The 15,828-nt window shown below is 44.1% G+C and overlaps 2 protein-coding genes across 2 annotated transcripts in view; both read left to right on the plus strand.

Annotated features, from left to right (window-relative positions):
* Positions 1–15,828, plus strand: part of Glul (glutamate-ammonia ligase) — a 66,055-nt gene that overhangs the window by 27,798 nt on the left and 22,429 nt on the right. The window lies entirely within an intron of this gene.
* Positions 3,332–5,680, plus strand: Teddm1b (transmembrane epididymal protein 1B). Its single transcript, NM_001409014.1, has one exon. It carries the CDS (start codon positions 3,425–3,427, stop codon positions 4,331–4,333), a length of 909 nt encoding a protein of 302 aa, NP_001395943.1. The 5' UTR covers positions 3,332–3,424; the 3' UTR covers positions 4,334–5,680.

A 15,828-nucleotide genomic window follows, 5' to 3' on the forward strand; every position in this document is an offset into this window, starting at 1 on the left:
GAGTTTGGCTCGACAGAGGCAGGGCAGGGAATGTTTCTGTGGAATGGGGATAGAAAACAGTTGTTCACTTCCTACCTCAATTAAATGGGAAACAATAAGGAACCAGAGACAAGACAGCTGCTGAAAGATCGGCCCCAGGGACCCACTTCCTTCAACGTGACCCCACCCTACCCAGCTCTACCGATAGTCTATATTTTAAATCCATCGGTGAACTAAATCATTGATTAGGTCAGAGTGCCAGTGACCTGATTGTCACTGGAAATGCCATCACATGCATGGTGAGATAGCCCAGCAGGTAAGGGTATTTGTACTAAGCTCGACAACCTGAGTTTAATCCCTAGGGTCCATACGGTGGAAGGAGAGAACTGACTCCTGTAAGTTTCCTCTGACCTACAGGTATATGTCATGACACTCACGTATCCACACACAGACACACGTGAATACACACTACCTATATTAGAAATCTTACCACACACAAACCCACAGATATACTTCACTGGTTTCCTAGGCATCTCTCAGTTTAATTGACAATCAAGATTACCATCACATCATAAATAGCCCAAAATATCCCCATTGAGGATGTCCCATCCTCAAAAGCGTAGAACTTTAGTATGACTGTTGCTGTTTTTATTGTTGTTATTACTGATGATGATGATATTATTTTATTATTATTATTATTATTATTATTATTATTATTATTATTATTGACAGGGTTGGTTTGGCTTGAACTTACTATGTCCACTAGAGTGGAACTCATAGAGATCCACTGCTTATGCCCCCGGGATGTTGGGAGTAAGGGGGTGCACCGCTATGCTGAGCTCAACATTTAACTCTTAAGGCGAGATACTCTGTATAAAGCAAAAAGAGAGGAAAGTGCCGTGGAATGTGAGGGAGGAATTCATGGGTAAGACCAGACAGTGATGTGTGTCACTCACATTCACGGTCTACTGGCAGGAGCTCAGATGAGAAGATACTTGTAACTGCAAAGGGGAAAGGAAGGTAGTCAATAGGTATACAGAAGAAAAGAAAGTCTTGGGGGAGGGGGGTGTCTGTAAGAGGATCTACGGGAATTCAGTGCTTCTCAACCTTCCTGATGCTGTGACCCTTTAATACATGCTGTGGTGATCCCACCTATAAAATAATTTTCTGTTGCTACTTCCAACTGTAATTTTGGTACTGTTAGAAACCGCAATGTCAATATTTTGAGGATTAGAGGTTTGCCAAAGGCATCAAGAGCCAGTGGTTGTGAACCACTGCACTGGCTAAAGGCACTTGCTGCCAACCCTATCTGAGCTCAGTCTCTGGGGCTGATGTGGTGGAAGGAGATGCAAGTTAGCTTCTAAGGCTCACATATGCATCATCGCATGTGGGAACAGCCCCCAGTGCAACATATTTAAATAAGGGCTGGAGAGATGGCTTAGTCCCTTCTGTAAGACCCGCCTGTGGTTCCCAGCATTCCCGCAGGTGGCTCACAACCATCTGTAGCTCCAGGGGATCCGATGTCTCTGGGTTCTGTGGACACCTCCACTCACATGCACGCAATCACTTTCGGAAGGCACACATACACCTACATATAATTTAAAGCAGTAAAAATGCATTTTTTAAGAAAGGAAAGATATCCTGTAACCTGCCAGTCTACACCACACTTGAGTGGGAAAAGAAAGAAAAGAAACTCAAGGATACAGCAGAACAAGAGAGGCGAGTTCCTCTCCTATGATATTTTCACACTCGAATGTACTTTTACTGGTGAATGGGATGGAAGAGGTGGCCTTGGACATCAAGAGCCCTATTAATGGTGTAGTAGTTTACCTTCCCTGTGGGGGTCTGCTCTAGTGCTCCTGGATCTGAGGATAGAATCAAACCTTATTCAGTTAAAGCTTCGTTTACAGAGGTGCTGTAGGGAATGCTATCTTATTCAGCTATGTAAAAGAAGGAGAGCCTGTCATCTTTAATAATACAAATGAAGCCCGAATGCCCTGCGTTAAGTCAAGCAGGTGAGACAAAGGCAAATACTGCATGACTCACTTACAGGCAAAGTCTTTTAAAAAGTTGAACTTACAGAAGGAGAGAACCAGGGACAGTGGGAAGGGTTCAGAAACAGGCAGACTTTCAATAACGGGAGATGGGTAAGTTTTAGAGCTCTAATTTACATCACGGCTCATACATGATATCATATTATACATTTGAAAGTCGCTGAGTGTAGATTTAAGTGCTCTAGCCATGAACAAATGTGGCTATGTGCAATGATGAACAGGTTAATTATTTTGACTATAGGAACTATACCATAAAGATCACACACACACATGATCTCCTTGTATATATACATACACATATACATGGTTTTGGTGCATGCCTGTTGCCTTAGCACTTAGGAGGTAGAGGCAGTGGGATCAGGAGTTTGAGTCCAGCCTAAGACTATCTCCAAAAGTTTGAAGACTCTTGGCTTGGCTAAAATCTCACGTATGCAGCTGGCTGACGTGTGGTGCCGAGGGCTGTGTGTTTTAGATGCATAACTATTATAACTAAAGAGAGAATAAAAGTCGAGGTGCTGATTCATGCTAGAACAGAAGCAGCTGAGCTGACCAGAGATGTACAAGTCTCAGACCTCTGTATCTGCATTTTACATCCTGTCTCAGCTCTCCAAAACCCATCTCGGACTGTGCCTCTGTGAGTCTGTCTGTTATCCAGCCGAGAAACACTGAGGGGCGGGTGAACGACTTTATTGCTGGCCCTTAAGCTTCCTGTTGCAAAAGAAGAAAGATGCCGAGTAGAAGCTCAGGAGGAGCTTTACTTATGTGACCACAGACCCAGATATTTTCTGGCTGTGGTGGTATGCGTCTGTAGTCTCAGTACTGGAGAGACTAAGACAGGGTAACCATGGGTTAAAGGCTAGTCTGGGCTACACAGCAAGGCCTAGGCCAGGCAAGAACTATAAATATTTGCCTTCAGTACATGGGCCAATAAGTGAGGCGTCTTCAGGGATGCGCCCTGAGTTAGCCAGTCCTTTCCCAGATGGTCTCCACGCTCAGGCACCTCTATCCAGCTCCAAGAACTAAACAGGCTCAGGAGAAACCAAGCCGTGAGGGTCAGGGTTGAGCAGAGGCTCCCAGCAGGGCCCCAAAGCAGAGCTAATGAGAGCACAGGATCCCACAGGTGCTCGCTCAGAAATATTCACGCCCCCTCCTTTGGCAGCAATCGTTCAATTCACCACGGACTAGAAGGGAAAGAGATGATGAGACACCCCTCACCCAAGGTGTAGGGCTCCTGTCCAGAACTTTCTGTTCTGTGGGAGAGAGAAGTGGGCAGAAAGAGATGATAAAAATACCTCCGTGCACACAACCAAAACTTGATGGGCCCGTGCGAGGAAGGCTGAGAAGTCCTGAGTTCCGTTCTTTACTTTTTATACAGATAGATCTATAACTTCATGGGGAATGGGAAGTTTGGCGGCCATTTCTACCCAGGTTTATACATTTTCTTCTATGGACTGTATCAGGCAACCCTGCTCTCCAAGGCCATGGTAGTCAGTGACTCTCCCGTGTGTGTGTCCTACCTTCCTAAGAATAAAAACAGATGTTCCAAGCTGAGAATATCTTATGGAGGCTTGCTGAAGATAGTGACGGGTTCCCTCTTAACGTCTTATGTGGTCTTTTGTCTTGATGATGGGATGGTGTTGATCAACAAAGAGATGCCTCCAAGGTTTATGTACCCTCAAGAGTGGCAGCACCTCACCATGTTCATCCTCCTCACCCTTGATGGCTGTGTAGACGTCATGAGCAAGAGTGCGCTGAGGCAGAGGTTGGTGCTTCTCGAAAGAGGCGCCACCACGCTGGGCATCTACGTGCTCCTGCTGCTGCTGGTGTCTCATGTTCAGGTCTCGTCAAAGGTGGAGCTGCAGGTTCACTCTCTCCTCATCTTGGTGGTGTTCCTGCTGATGCTGGTGTTGACCGCCGAGCTGTGGGCTCCTGAGATGGTCCACCTCTGGGTGATAGAGACCTTTCTGTTCCTGACGATGGGCTCATGGCTGATGCAGGCAGCCTTCATTCTGTTTAGACCAGTCTCCGGCTTCCCGTGGAAGGATGATGACATCAGTGACATCATGTTTGTCACCACGTTCTTCTGCTGGCACGTGATGATCAACGCCTTATGCATGCTGGGAATCTATGGCATCTCTTCCTTTTGGCACCGTTGTTACAGACCCGGCTTGAGGATGATGGGGTCCAAGGAAGCGCTGTATCACAAGAGCTCTGAAGGAAGCTTCTACAAGCTGCTGCAGGAGTCAGAGCAGCAGGACAGAGATGACCAGGCTCCTCTCCTTTCAAAGAGCTCTCCGTGATTCAGGGCCTAGAGTACCTGGACATATGCACCACTCTGTCTTCCTCCTGTGGGCATTATCTATGTACCCTTTGTTCCTTGGTGAAGGTAATTGCTCTGAAGGATGGTAGTTGGTCCCAACTGTTACGCCGGTCATTGACCCTATAACTGTTAAAGACATAAAAGGGTGACCTGGAAAAGTGACATAGTCTAGGTTAGGCTAGTCAGGAGGAGTGAGAGAGGACAGGAGTATTGAGAAGAGTAGGCTATAAGAACTACCCACCATGGGAAGATAACGGCAGGGAACTTCTGAAGAGAGGGGCAGAGTTCATCAGGGATTCCAGCTCTAATGCAGCTCTAAGTTAGCCAAGGAATGTGACAGCAGTGGGTGTCCCTGTTGGCCAACTAAAGTGGAGATGCTCTGTGGAGACAGCATGACATATAGTACAATTCACTACTCCATTTGGATGGAATTACAAGAATTGACATATGATTTATGATACATGTGTATCATTTAATGTGGGTACAGCAGCATTGTTTCAAAAACAAGTAATGGATACTTCTGTATCTTAAGTTTCCATGAACCAATTTCTCATGACCCCTTTACCATACTTATTCCCAACCCCAAATCAGACCAAAGCAAAGTGCTTAGTGGTTCATTCACTGCCAGCTCCACCAGAGCTTACTAGGATGTAATTCACTATGCCTCACACGTGAGTCTTCCCAACGACTGAACGTGTTGTTGGTTACATTTTTACCACAGCTCTTCTATACTGTCCAACACAGAATAGTATACGATCTTATACAAGAATCAACTTCTCCTATACTGTTACGATCAAAATGGTCCCTTCCACCAAATTCTCATACTCCCTTGATCTGGGTCCCCGTAGCACCTCTCCTACATCCATGTCACATGCTGTAAACACATTCTCCCCTGTCTTTCTCTTGGGAAGGTTTTGTCTCATCACCTAAAATGTGGCCCCTTACAAGTAAGCAACATACTGATATAAATAGCTTATTGTTGCCCAACTTCTTTTGCATGTTTTGGAGTCATATGCTATTACCTGATAGGGGAATGATTTGGGTGGAAGAAGGAACATGAGAGAGGCAGGAGGAGAGATGGGGGCGTGATGAGGGGGTAATTATAAGCAAAGTACAATGATATTTCTATATGAGAACTTTATACTGTAACCGTTATTTTCTATGCCAACTAAAAAATTAATTTAAAAACATATTTCATATATAGTTTGTGCTTAATAAAGTTTACTTCTAGGGCTTCCTTTTCTTTCCCTTCTAAGTGAAATGTCTGACTACTCTGTGAACTCAAACGATGTAAATAAATCATGGGCTTCCTTGTTTGTATGTAAAATCCACTGATTTGCTTAGGATGTTCTTCGCTCCACCATCACTTACCACAGCGCTCCCGAGGTGTGCCGACTTTCAAGAAGTATTTGTTTCTTTCTCCATAGGAGAAAGTCAAAGACTCCAACAGTTGAATTTGTGCAATGAATTATGGTCAGGGCTGGGACAGGGATATGATTCAAATGATTCTGTTGTCTGGCCCCAGGGGCTTGTTTGCTGAGAACGGAGGTGTAATTTAGAGAACAGAATGGATAGAAAGCAGGTGGCAAAGACACCTTAGTTCGCAGAAGTAGGATGGTGCAGTTATTCAAGGACATCCTAAAAGCAATGGTTCTCAACCTGTGGGTCATGACCCCGGTGGGGGGGGTGTCAAAATCCCCTTTCACCAGGGTTGCCTGAGACCATTGGAAAACACATATTTTTATTACCATTCATAATGGTAGCAAAGTTACATTTATAAAGTAGCAACAAAAATAGTTTTATGGTTGGGGGGTCATCACAGAATGGGGAACTGTATTAAAGGGTCTCAGCCCTAGGAAGGTAGAGAACCACTGTTTTAAAGAATGTGTGATGTTCCCCCACCGCAGTCTGGAAAATATCCTAGAGACTGAAGGCCTCAACTCTGACCAAACCATGATTCATGGCTTTACGGCTAAGATGAATCTGAGGACTAGACTGTTTATGGCTCACAGCCACAGATCTTACTAAAGATGTTTTAATGTAGGCTTACACAGAAGGATTAGGAGAAAAAACCTCTGAAGGGCATGAGCGTGGCCTTCTCAGAGATGGCACTCACAAAGAAAGACCAACCCAAAAAAGGGTTCGGACTCCTCAATGTTTTTCCAATAGTCGTACACAGGATTTTGGTGGGGTTTGCAGTTGCTATCTTATCTCTGGGAGGTTCCCAAAGAGTACCTGACAGGATTACAATTGAGGTAAAAGTCTGAGAAGCAACGATTCAGGAAGTTAGGGTGTCTGCTGTACACAAAGCTATTTTGTTTGAGATTCCCAGGCATATCTGGGAAGAAGAAGGCCTCTACCTAAGGTCATACATTAATACAATTCTCTACCTAAGGTCATACATTAATACAATTCTCTACCCAAGGTCATACATTAATACAATTGGCCCTACATCATTGTTGTGTTAACATACAACATCTGTATCTAAAAGGAATGTTAAATTTATATACATTACACACACACACACACACACACACACACACACACACACACACTCACACACACACACACACACGCATGTTGTAGAGTTGTGGATTGTTCTGGAATTCTTGCTTGTCAGCTGGCAAGAGGCTTCAGATGGGTCAAAGGTTAAGAATGAGTAACCAGGCTCTAAATACATTTTGGAAAGAATTTGTTTTAATAAAAGACATGAACAGTTTTCTTGAGCAATAAGAAAGATTGCACATTTTCTCATGAACTTGTAGCAGCTGTGGTTACCTGCAGAAGGCCCCACCCAAGTTAGAGGCCTTCCACATTTCAGAATGGATGGGGAAGGGACACACACGAGGGCTCACACAAAGGTGAGGGGCTAGCTCTTGGTAGCTAATAGCTTCTGTTGGAATGGGATGTAGCCACTGGCAAGTTCCTCATGATCCAGTAAATGACCCCATACTCACATACATGCAAGCAACCTAAGTTACACTCAGTGGGTTACCCCAAAACATACTGAAAGTAGGAGGGGTGTATTGGAGAGAAGAAGGGTTCCTGAAGCAGCTGGAGCAGGATGAGGGGAGGGAATCGGGATGTGTGATTATAATCAAAATAATTACAAACATGTATATAACACTGTCAAAGAAAAATATATTTTAAAATAAATTGTGTGTTTTGATAAATGTATATGTAACTGTACAATAAATATAATACTTACAAAACAATAAGAATTACTTAAATTTCCTATGGCCAGAGCTGGTAGCATGTGATTGTAACTATAACACTTGGGAAACAGAGCAGGAAGCTTGCAAGTTTGAGAACAGCCTGTATTACACAGAGAGTTTCAAGGCGACCTATGCTGTATAATGAGATCCTATCTCAAAACAAAACAAAACACCAAAAAGTTAACAGGAGCACTGTGAAGAAATGCTTTCACCATACACAGCAGGCAAAAAGAATTTTTTTTCCCAAATACATAGATGTTTTCAAATATCTACAATAAGAAAGGTAACCCAAGAAAGACAGAAACATAAGTAGACATGTCAAAAGAACAGTAATCTTTGGTGGTTGTATTCGTCAGGGTCCTCTAGGGTCACAGAACTTATAGGTAGACTCTATATAGTAAGGGAAGTTGATGACTTACAGTCTGTAGTCCAACTCCCCAACAATGGTCAGCAGTAGCTGTGACCGGAAGTCCAAGGATCTAGAAGTTGCTCAATCCCACGAGGCAGGCAGGCGAGGAAGAGAGGATCTTCCTTCTCCCAGTGTCCTTCCTTATGCAGATCTCCAGCAGAAGGTATGTCCCAGATTAAAGTCCTGTACCACCACTTGCTTTGTCCCAGATGACCTTGAATTTAGAGATCTCCTTGCTTTAGTCTCCTGGGATTCATAGCCGCTATGTCTCAAGATCTCCATGCCAAGATCCAGGTCAGAAATTTGTATCTCCCAGCCTCAAGATCAGGATCTTAGGTGAGCCTTCCAATTCTGGATTGTGTTCATTCTGGATATAGTCAAGTTGACAACCAGGAATAGCCACTACAATGGTCCTTCTGTTTGTTATCGTGATGGGGAAAATCGAGCCAAGATTTTGAGCAGGTTAGGTTAGGCAAGCACTCTAGGCCCTGCGGTACATCTCCAGCTCGTTCGATCACAGTTTTCTATCGTTCATTTTAGGAATGTGTATGTGTCTATATCTGTATGAGGTTATGTACACACGAGTGCAGAAGTCCATGGTGGACATGGATGCTAAGAGATGAACTTGGATCTTCTGTAAGAACAAGATAAGCTTTTAAGCCACTAAGCCATCTCTCCCTAGCCTACTTGAATTCCTGGTACTTTTATTTTATTTTACTTTCTATTTTATGTTTTGGTTAGGCTCTCACTAAGTAGTCTAGGTTGACCTTGTACTCTTCCTATAGGGTTTGTCTTAACTTGTGGTTTTTCTGCCTCAGCCTCTGGACCAACTAATATTACAGGCCTGTATCATTAGGCCTTGCTAATAATAATAATTTTAACCTAATTCATTTGGGAGGAAACTGAGTCTAATAAACTGAGATCTCTTTTTTCCCTATCATGTTATCAAAATACTTAAAGAAGTTTTATTAATCATGGGAGAAAAATGTAGGGAGAGGGACTCTTTCAGCAGCAATGGAAACTGGTCCACATTTTTTAAAGTCAGCGTGACAGCATGTCAAAATGTTAGATACAAATATTGTTTGAGCAAACAACTCCATTTCTTGTCAGTTCCACACTGAAAGGGCTACCTTCCCGGTTGGTGTTAGTTTGCCGTGATGTATCAGCTCATGAGTTTACAGGACTCTGTTTCAGGAGTTGTGAAATTCTTAAGGAGGTGGAATCTCAGTGGACAAAGTAGATAACTGTGGCATGCTTCTGAAGGTCATGTCCAGGCGTTGGTCCCTGTCTGGACCTTCTGCTTTCTGTCCATCACGATATGAACAGTCTTCTTCTGCCACGATGTTCTGTTCATGTGCACGAGGGCCCAGCAACCATGTACTGAACCCCTGATACTGCGAACCAAAATGAAGCTTTCCTCTTTCGGGTTGTTCTGCCAAGTATTTATCTGGACAGAGCAATGGAAAGGAAGACATCGGTAGAATCTAATTTTAGCAAAATAAAATTAATCTTAGCTAACATAAAGGCACATGACCCATCTGCTTATACAGTCTCAAGATTTCAATCTAAAAGTAAGCAATATAAGGAAACAGAACCCACACCGGACTTTGGTTCTGATACCCAGAATTGGCCAAGATGGCAACATCTAGAGGTTCTTTTTCACCAAGTTGGCTTCTCCATAGTGCATGGTGGTCCATGGGGCCAGCAGAGGAATGAGCTTTTTTTTTTTTTTTTTTTTTTTTTCTCCCGGAGCTGGGGACGGAACCCAGGGCCTTGCGCTTGGTAGGCAAGCGCTCTACCACTGAGCTAAATCCCCAACCCCGAGGAATGAGCTTAAGTTCAATCAATAGTAAGTTGCTGCCAGACATCGGTCTTTTCAGACTTAACCTGGAACTCTCATCCAGCCTACACAATGATAACTGTAGTCTGTTTTAATAAACCTCTTCTCTTAAAGTAGCCAGGATAGATTCTTGTTGTCTGTTCTTTGGGTACTTTGTGGGTTATTCTTTCTTCCACCCTCTCCACCCCTGAAAACCCCTTCAAATCATAGTCACTTGCTATGGATAATCTGAAGCAGCCCCATATCCCACACCTGGGATTAAAACAAAACCTATTATAATATTTCTGTGTTTTTAAAAGAAACTAAAATTCTCACTATAGTCTGTGGCTGATAACCCTACTATATCTATTACACACACACACACACACACACACACACACACACACACACACACACACACACAAGGCATGTAACCGAATGTAGCAGAATGGTTACTAGAACAGTCTCCATAGGAAAGCTTAAATAATAAAATGTTTGCCAGCCAGAATTATGAACTTGAAAGAAGAGAAGCCAGGTATGGTGGCACACACTTTTAATCCAGCCTTGGCTACATTGTGAGGCCAAGGCCAGTCTTGGCTAGATGAGACCCAGTCAAAAGGCAAGGTATGGAGCACATACAAAAATAACCAAGTTTGTCACCACTAGTTTAGTGTACATGACCTCCACTCCAGTCTACAGTAGAGTCCTCATTCCCATATATAATCCAGGCCTGCTTCATGTGTTCTTGTCTTCTGAGTTCTGTGAACTAAATGCATTCTAAGGTTTATCTAGCCCTTATCTTTAAATTTTTGCAAATCCTTCTTTGGAACAATTTCAAATGCTTCTTTCCACATGGGAAGGCAGTTACAGAAAAGACCCCATTTCTGGTACCAATTTTATGTATTAGTCATACTTTTTACCTATTTGACAAACACCTGAGGAGAAACAGTTTAAAAGAAGGAAGATTTATTTTTTTGACCCATATATTTTTTAGTCCATGAGCATCTGGCTTCCTTGTTTCTGGGCCATTGTGAAGCAGAATGTAAAGACATGGAGGACAGAGGCAGGCTGTTTAACTATGGCAGCCAGAAAGCAGAGAAGAGGAAGGAGGCCAGGACAAGATCCCTTTCAAAGGACAGAGGTACCATGCCTACAGTGGCCAACTTCTTCCAGCTAGGCACCGCTTACCAGAGTATCCAATTTCCTGACATAGTGTCACTGGGCACCAAGCCTTAGCATAGAGGGCATATTTTTTTTTTTGTTCTTTTTTTCGGAGCTGGGGACCGAACCCAGGGCCTTGCGCTTCCTAGGCAAGGGCTCTACCACTGAGCTAAATCCCCAACCCCATAGAGGGCATATTTTACCTCCAAGACATAAAAGCCATCAGGAAAGGTTGAGAACTATAGGACAGCCAAAGAGAGAGTTCATTTTGATGATTGTGGTGATGTGATTCACCATATCCTATAGAAAGCCCTGCCTCTATTTAAATAGTGACATAACTGAATTGTAAACTATAACTAAAGTGACTACATAGTTTGTCACTCAATCCTAGACACTTAGAGTGAGGGAGGGAAAAAAAACCTCTTTAGTTGAGGAACTGAGAAAAGGCCAAATGGCTCCGAAGAGATGGAGGTTTATGGTTACTCTCCATACAACAAAAATGAACTGCACTCATTACACGGCCAATTCTTTTCCATCCTGTCCTTTCTCCTAGGAAGCTAGCACATCACTGAGCTACCTGATCCCCTCGTCTATGACAGGTCTTGGACAGTAATGAGCCCCAAAAGGAACCTAGAAGTAAGTAGTAGGCCAAGGAGTTCTCATGTGACTGACTTGTCCTGTCACCATGATACCATCTGTGATGGTTTCACAGGATACCATAGCATTGCCACAATGCTGGTGGGAAAAGAGTAAAACCTGGGCAGCAAGCCCTGGCACCTCTGAGTGTTAGAAGTCTGAAATCAAGTCTTTAAAGAAGACTCTGCAGCATATTGTCTTGGTTTCTGGTGGCTGTTGCCAATTTTTGACACCCTGGCTTGTAGACCCATCACTCCAGTTTCTGCCTCTTTCTCTACCTTGCATTACTGTCAGGTCCAGGCTGCTGTGCAGCTGCTCTACCATTGGACCATATGATCCAGCCGACCCGATGGTACTTAAGGTGTCAGAGGCAGATAGAGATATTGTTTGGAGCCTCTGGAAGGCCCCTGTAGGTCAATCATAGAAGGGACCTTTAGGATTTTGGAGCAAAGCTCTACCATCCTCTGCAGAGACCAACACTGAGCCCCAGATATGGCACCATTCCTTGAGGTGACCAGCCAGCAACCTCGTGGCAGGTTGACTACATTGGACCATTTCCTCCATGGAAAGGACAGTGTTTTGTTCTTACTGGAGTAGATGCTTATTCTGGTTATGGATTTGCCTTTCCTGCACCTAATGCTTCTGCTAAAACCACCATCCATGGACTTATAAAATGCCTTGTCCAACATCATGGTATTCCACACAGTATTGCTTCTGACCAAAGAACTCATTTCACAGCCACAGAAGTGTGACAGTGGGCCCATGATCATGAAATCCACTGGTCTTACTATGTCCCCCATCATCCTGAAGCAGCTGGTCTGATAGAAAGGTGGAATGGCCTTTCAAAGACACAGTTACAGTGCCAATTAGGTGGCGGCAGCATGGAGGGCTGGGGCAGAGTTCTTCAGAAGGTAGTATATGCTTTGAATCAGCGTCTGATATATGGTACAGTTTCTCCCATAGCCAGAATCCATGGGTCCAGGAATCAAGGGGTGGAAAAGGGAATAGTTCCACTCACTAGTGACCCTCTAGGAAAACTTTTGCTTCCACAACTCTAGGTTCTGCTGGCCTGGAAGTTTTGGTTCCAGAGGGGGGGAGTGCTTCTACCCGGAGTCACAACAAACATTCCATTGAACTGGAAGCTCAGACTCCCCCTTGGTCATTTTGGCCTTCTAAACCCCTTAAACCAAAACCCCTTAAACCAACAGGCTAAGAAAGGAATAGCAGTGTTAGGAGGGGTGATAGTGTCCTAACTAAGACACTGTCTATGTGTCTTTGTACTTTAAATCTCCCTCTGTGTTTTGTTTTTGTTTTTTGAGGACACTTGCTACTAGACTAATGAAAACCGGGATGATCCCATTTTGAGACTCTTAACTAGACATGAAAGGGAGTTTTAAAGAAAAAGACACTTGTACAATGGCTGGGTTTTAGGACTTATCGGTTTGTGAGCCACCATTCAACCTGAGTCTTGTGTAAATTTTAAATCCCAATCTAGGATTTCTATCTTGCCTTTGACCATTTAGTTCCTGAATAAGAGACACACACACAACCTTTATATTTACAACAAGCCTTAAACAGCACAAGCGCAGTGCAGATATCTATGTTATTAGAGTCTGCTTTCCTATAGCTAAATGAGTTATTACTATGTTTTATCTGGGCTGCTCTTAATTCCAAATGGCCAGCCCTCGGGGCCACATTTCCATAGACTCACCTGACCCATGGTGGTTTTTCCTTTCTCCTTCACCTTTTCTCTCCTTTATGGTTCTCCTCCAACTCCTATACCCCTCACCAAGGCCCAGGAAGCCTAAAGACCACCTATGTCTCTTCTGTCCAACTATTGGCCATTGGTATCTATTCACCAATTAGAAATAAGTTGGGGGCAAGGCACCGGGGTCTGTCTCTGGGGCAGCCAGGTCTTGAGGAAACAATGTTAGCATTAGAATATGAACAGCATCAGGCCAACCCATAAATCTTCACGCTCACACATGTAAGGAATTTCTCCCAGTCTGTGTTCTATGTCCCTTGGAGCCTAGAGACAGCAACCGTTCTATCTGCTACCCAGCTAGCTCTTACCTCCTTACTCCTTTCTTATATTTATATATATTTTCTTGTATTTATCGAATAACTCTTCAATCTACCATTTGGGTTTCCATGTGTTCCCCTCTGTGCCCCCTCCCTGAGATAGCAGTGAAGAAATTGCTCAGAAGACAAGAGCCTTGAGCAAGATTCAACCAGTAGCCGTCAGAAAATGTGCCTTCTTTTTTTTTTTTTTAAGATTTATTTATTTACTTTGTATATGAGTACACTGTAGCTGTCTTCAGACACACCAGAAGAGGGCATCGGATCCCATTACAGATGGTTGTGAGCCACCATGTGGTTGCTGGGATTTGAACTCAGGACCTCTGGAAGAGCAGTCGGTGCTCCTAACCATTGAGCCATCTCTCCAGCCCGGAAACGTGCCTTCTACAACTAAATTTCTTCACATAGGTGAACTCACAGTGGAGGTTTGCTTGGAAACATGGTTAAATAAATTTCTTCCACGTTCTATCAAAAGGCCCGAGGAATAAATTAATCTATTAGAAAATCCTTAGGCGCTGTTTTCTGGGTGGCATGTAAAAAATCAGCAATATAATGGAGAAACAAAAGGTATACATTACGTCATGAGCTAACAGCAGTGAATAGAGAACTGCCTGGCACAGCCAGTGTGGCTCTAAAGAGGTTCTGGCAATCAAAGCAGCCCGGTGCAAGCACTTTACCAACTAATCTACATCCCACGGCTCGAGAGCAGCACTCGTATAAATAATAACTAATCAGTTGACTCTGAATTAATGAGAGATCCCTGGGCGGATCAGACTTTGTCACTGGGAGGTTGGGAGACATAACCTGTGTACCTGCTCCCAGGAAGACCACCCCGTGGGAGGGACTGAGAATCTTTGGCGGACAGAAGGTTGAATTTCTCCCACGGAATTTAGGGGTTTAGGGTTTAGGGTTCCTGAGTTGAAGAATTAAGACTCCTGGAAAGATCCCTAGCTTCTGAAGTGGTGCTGGGGCAGGCAGTCAAGGATGAGGACCGGTAGTGTAAGTCAGTAACAGATTCCGAGTCGGCATTTTAGGAAGGGCTAGATTTGACTGCCTGAATGATGTCCCCATACCTGATAGAAAAGAAATCCAGGATGTTGCCATGACAACAGGGGTAGGCTTTGCTATGTTGGGATTGTGTCATTGATCCATATTCCTGTTACCATTACCAATATGGGTGACTGAGTACTTTTTAGAACAGCGTGTTTCAGTTTGGGGACTGAGAGGCTGATGAAATTATAGAATACACATTTACTACTTATTTTGTGATTTAAAGACGTTTAAAAAGCAATTTAAAAATTGAATGAAAAGGGAAAGCCAGGCATGATGGTACTTGCCTGTTACCTCGGTGTTCAGGGGGTTGAGGCAGGAGGATCCACAAATTTAAAATATTTGAATTCTACGGCAGAGAGACAGTCTAGATGGTGTTAGAGGTATACGCGTGTGTAAAACTGTTTTGTACTTTCAGCTACATTGTGTGTCTGAGCGTAAGAACTGTATCACCCAACTCTTTACATGCCCTCACCCGCACAGCAGGATTCCAGGCACCAGCCACTTGAGGGGCTCTCAGGAAGTGGAGACCCTCTGGTAGAAGAGTTGGGTCTAAGTGTGGAGCAGAATAATGATAGACACTTGCGGGTTTGTCGCCAGCCCAGTGGCCCCCAGTGAACAAGTTCTCAGGTACTCTGTGTTCCCAGCCTGTGGAGCTGTCTGGAAGTTCTGCAAATCATTCACCACACTGGCCTTCCTTCCACACGACTGTGGGCAGGTCTGGTTTGGGATGGACCAGTCCTCTCTTTGAAGTCCTGGGATCAGGATGCTCGTGTGTTAATAAGCAGTCTGAATTCTTTGATGTTGGGCCAAAATGGGGATCTGATCAGCCCAGATGGGCGCTTCAGAGGGACAAGAGTGCCCTGCATACATGCCTGGTTCCAGCCTCTCGATGCTGTGAGGTGAGGGCTGCTGTCCATCTCCCTCTGACCACTGATGCTCCCATCACAGCTGTCAGGCACAGCTGGAGAAATGAGTGCCGGGTGGGAGAAAGCTCTGAAGCTCCCATCTTACCACAGCCCTGGCAGATGAGAGGCAACATTAAGGGCGGACATGTAGCTCAGCTGGTAATGTGCTTGCCTGACGTTTATGGAGCCCAGGGTGTG

Source organism: Rattus norvegicus, chromosome 13 (genome assembly GCF_036323735.1).
Source record: "Rattus norvegicus strain BN/NHsdMcwi chromosome 13, GRCr8, whole genome shotgun sequence".
In the NCBI taxonomy this organism is placed as follows: domain Eukaryota; kingdom Metazoa; phylum Chordata; class Mammalia; order Rodentia; family Muridae; genus Rattus; species Rattus norvegicus.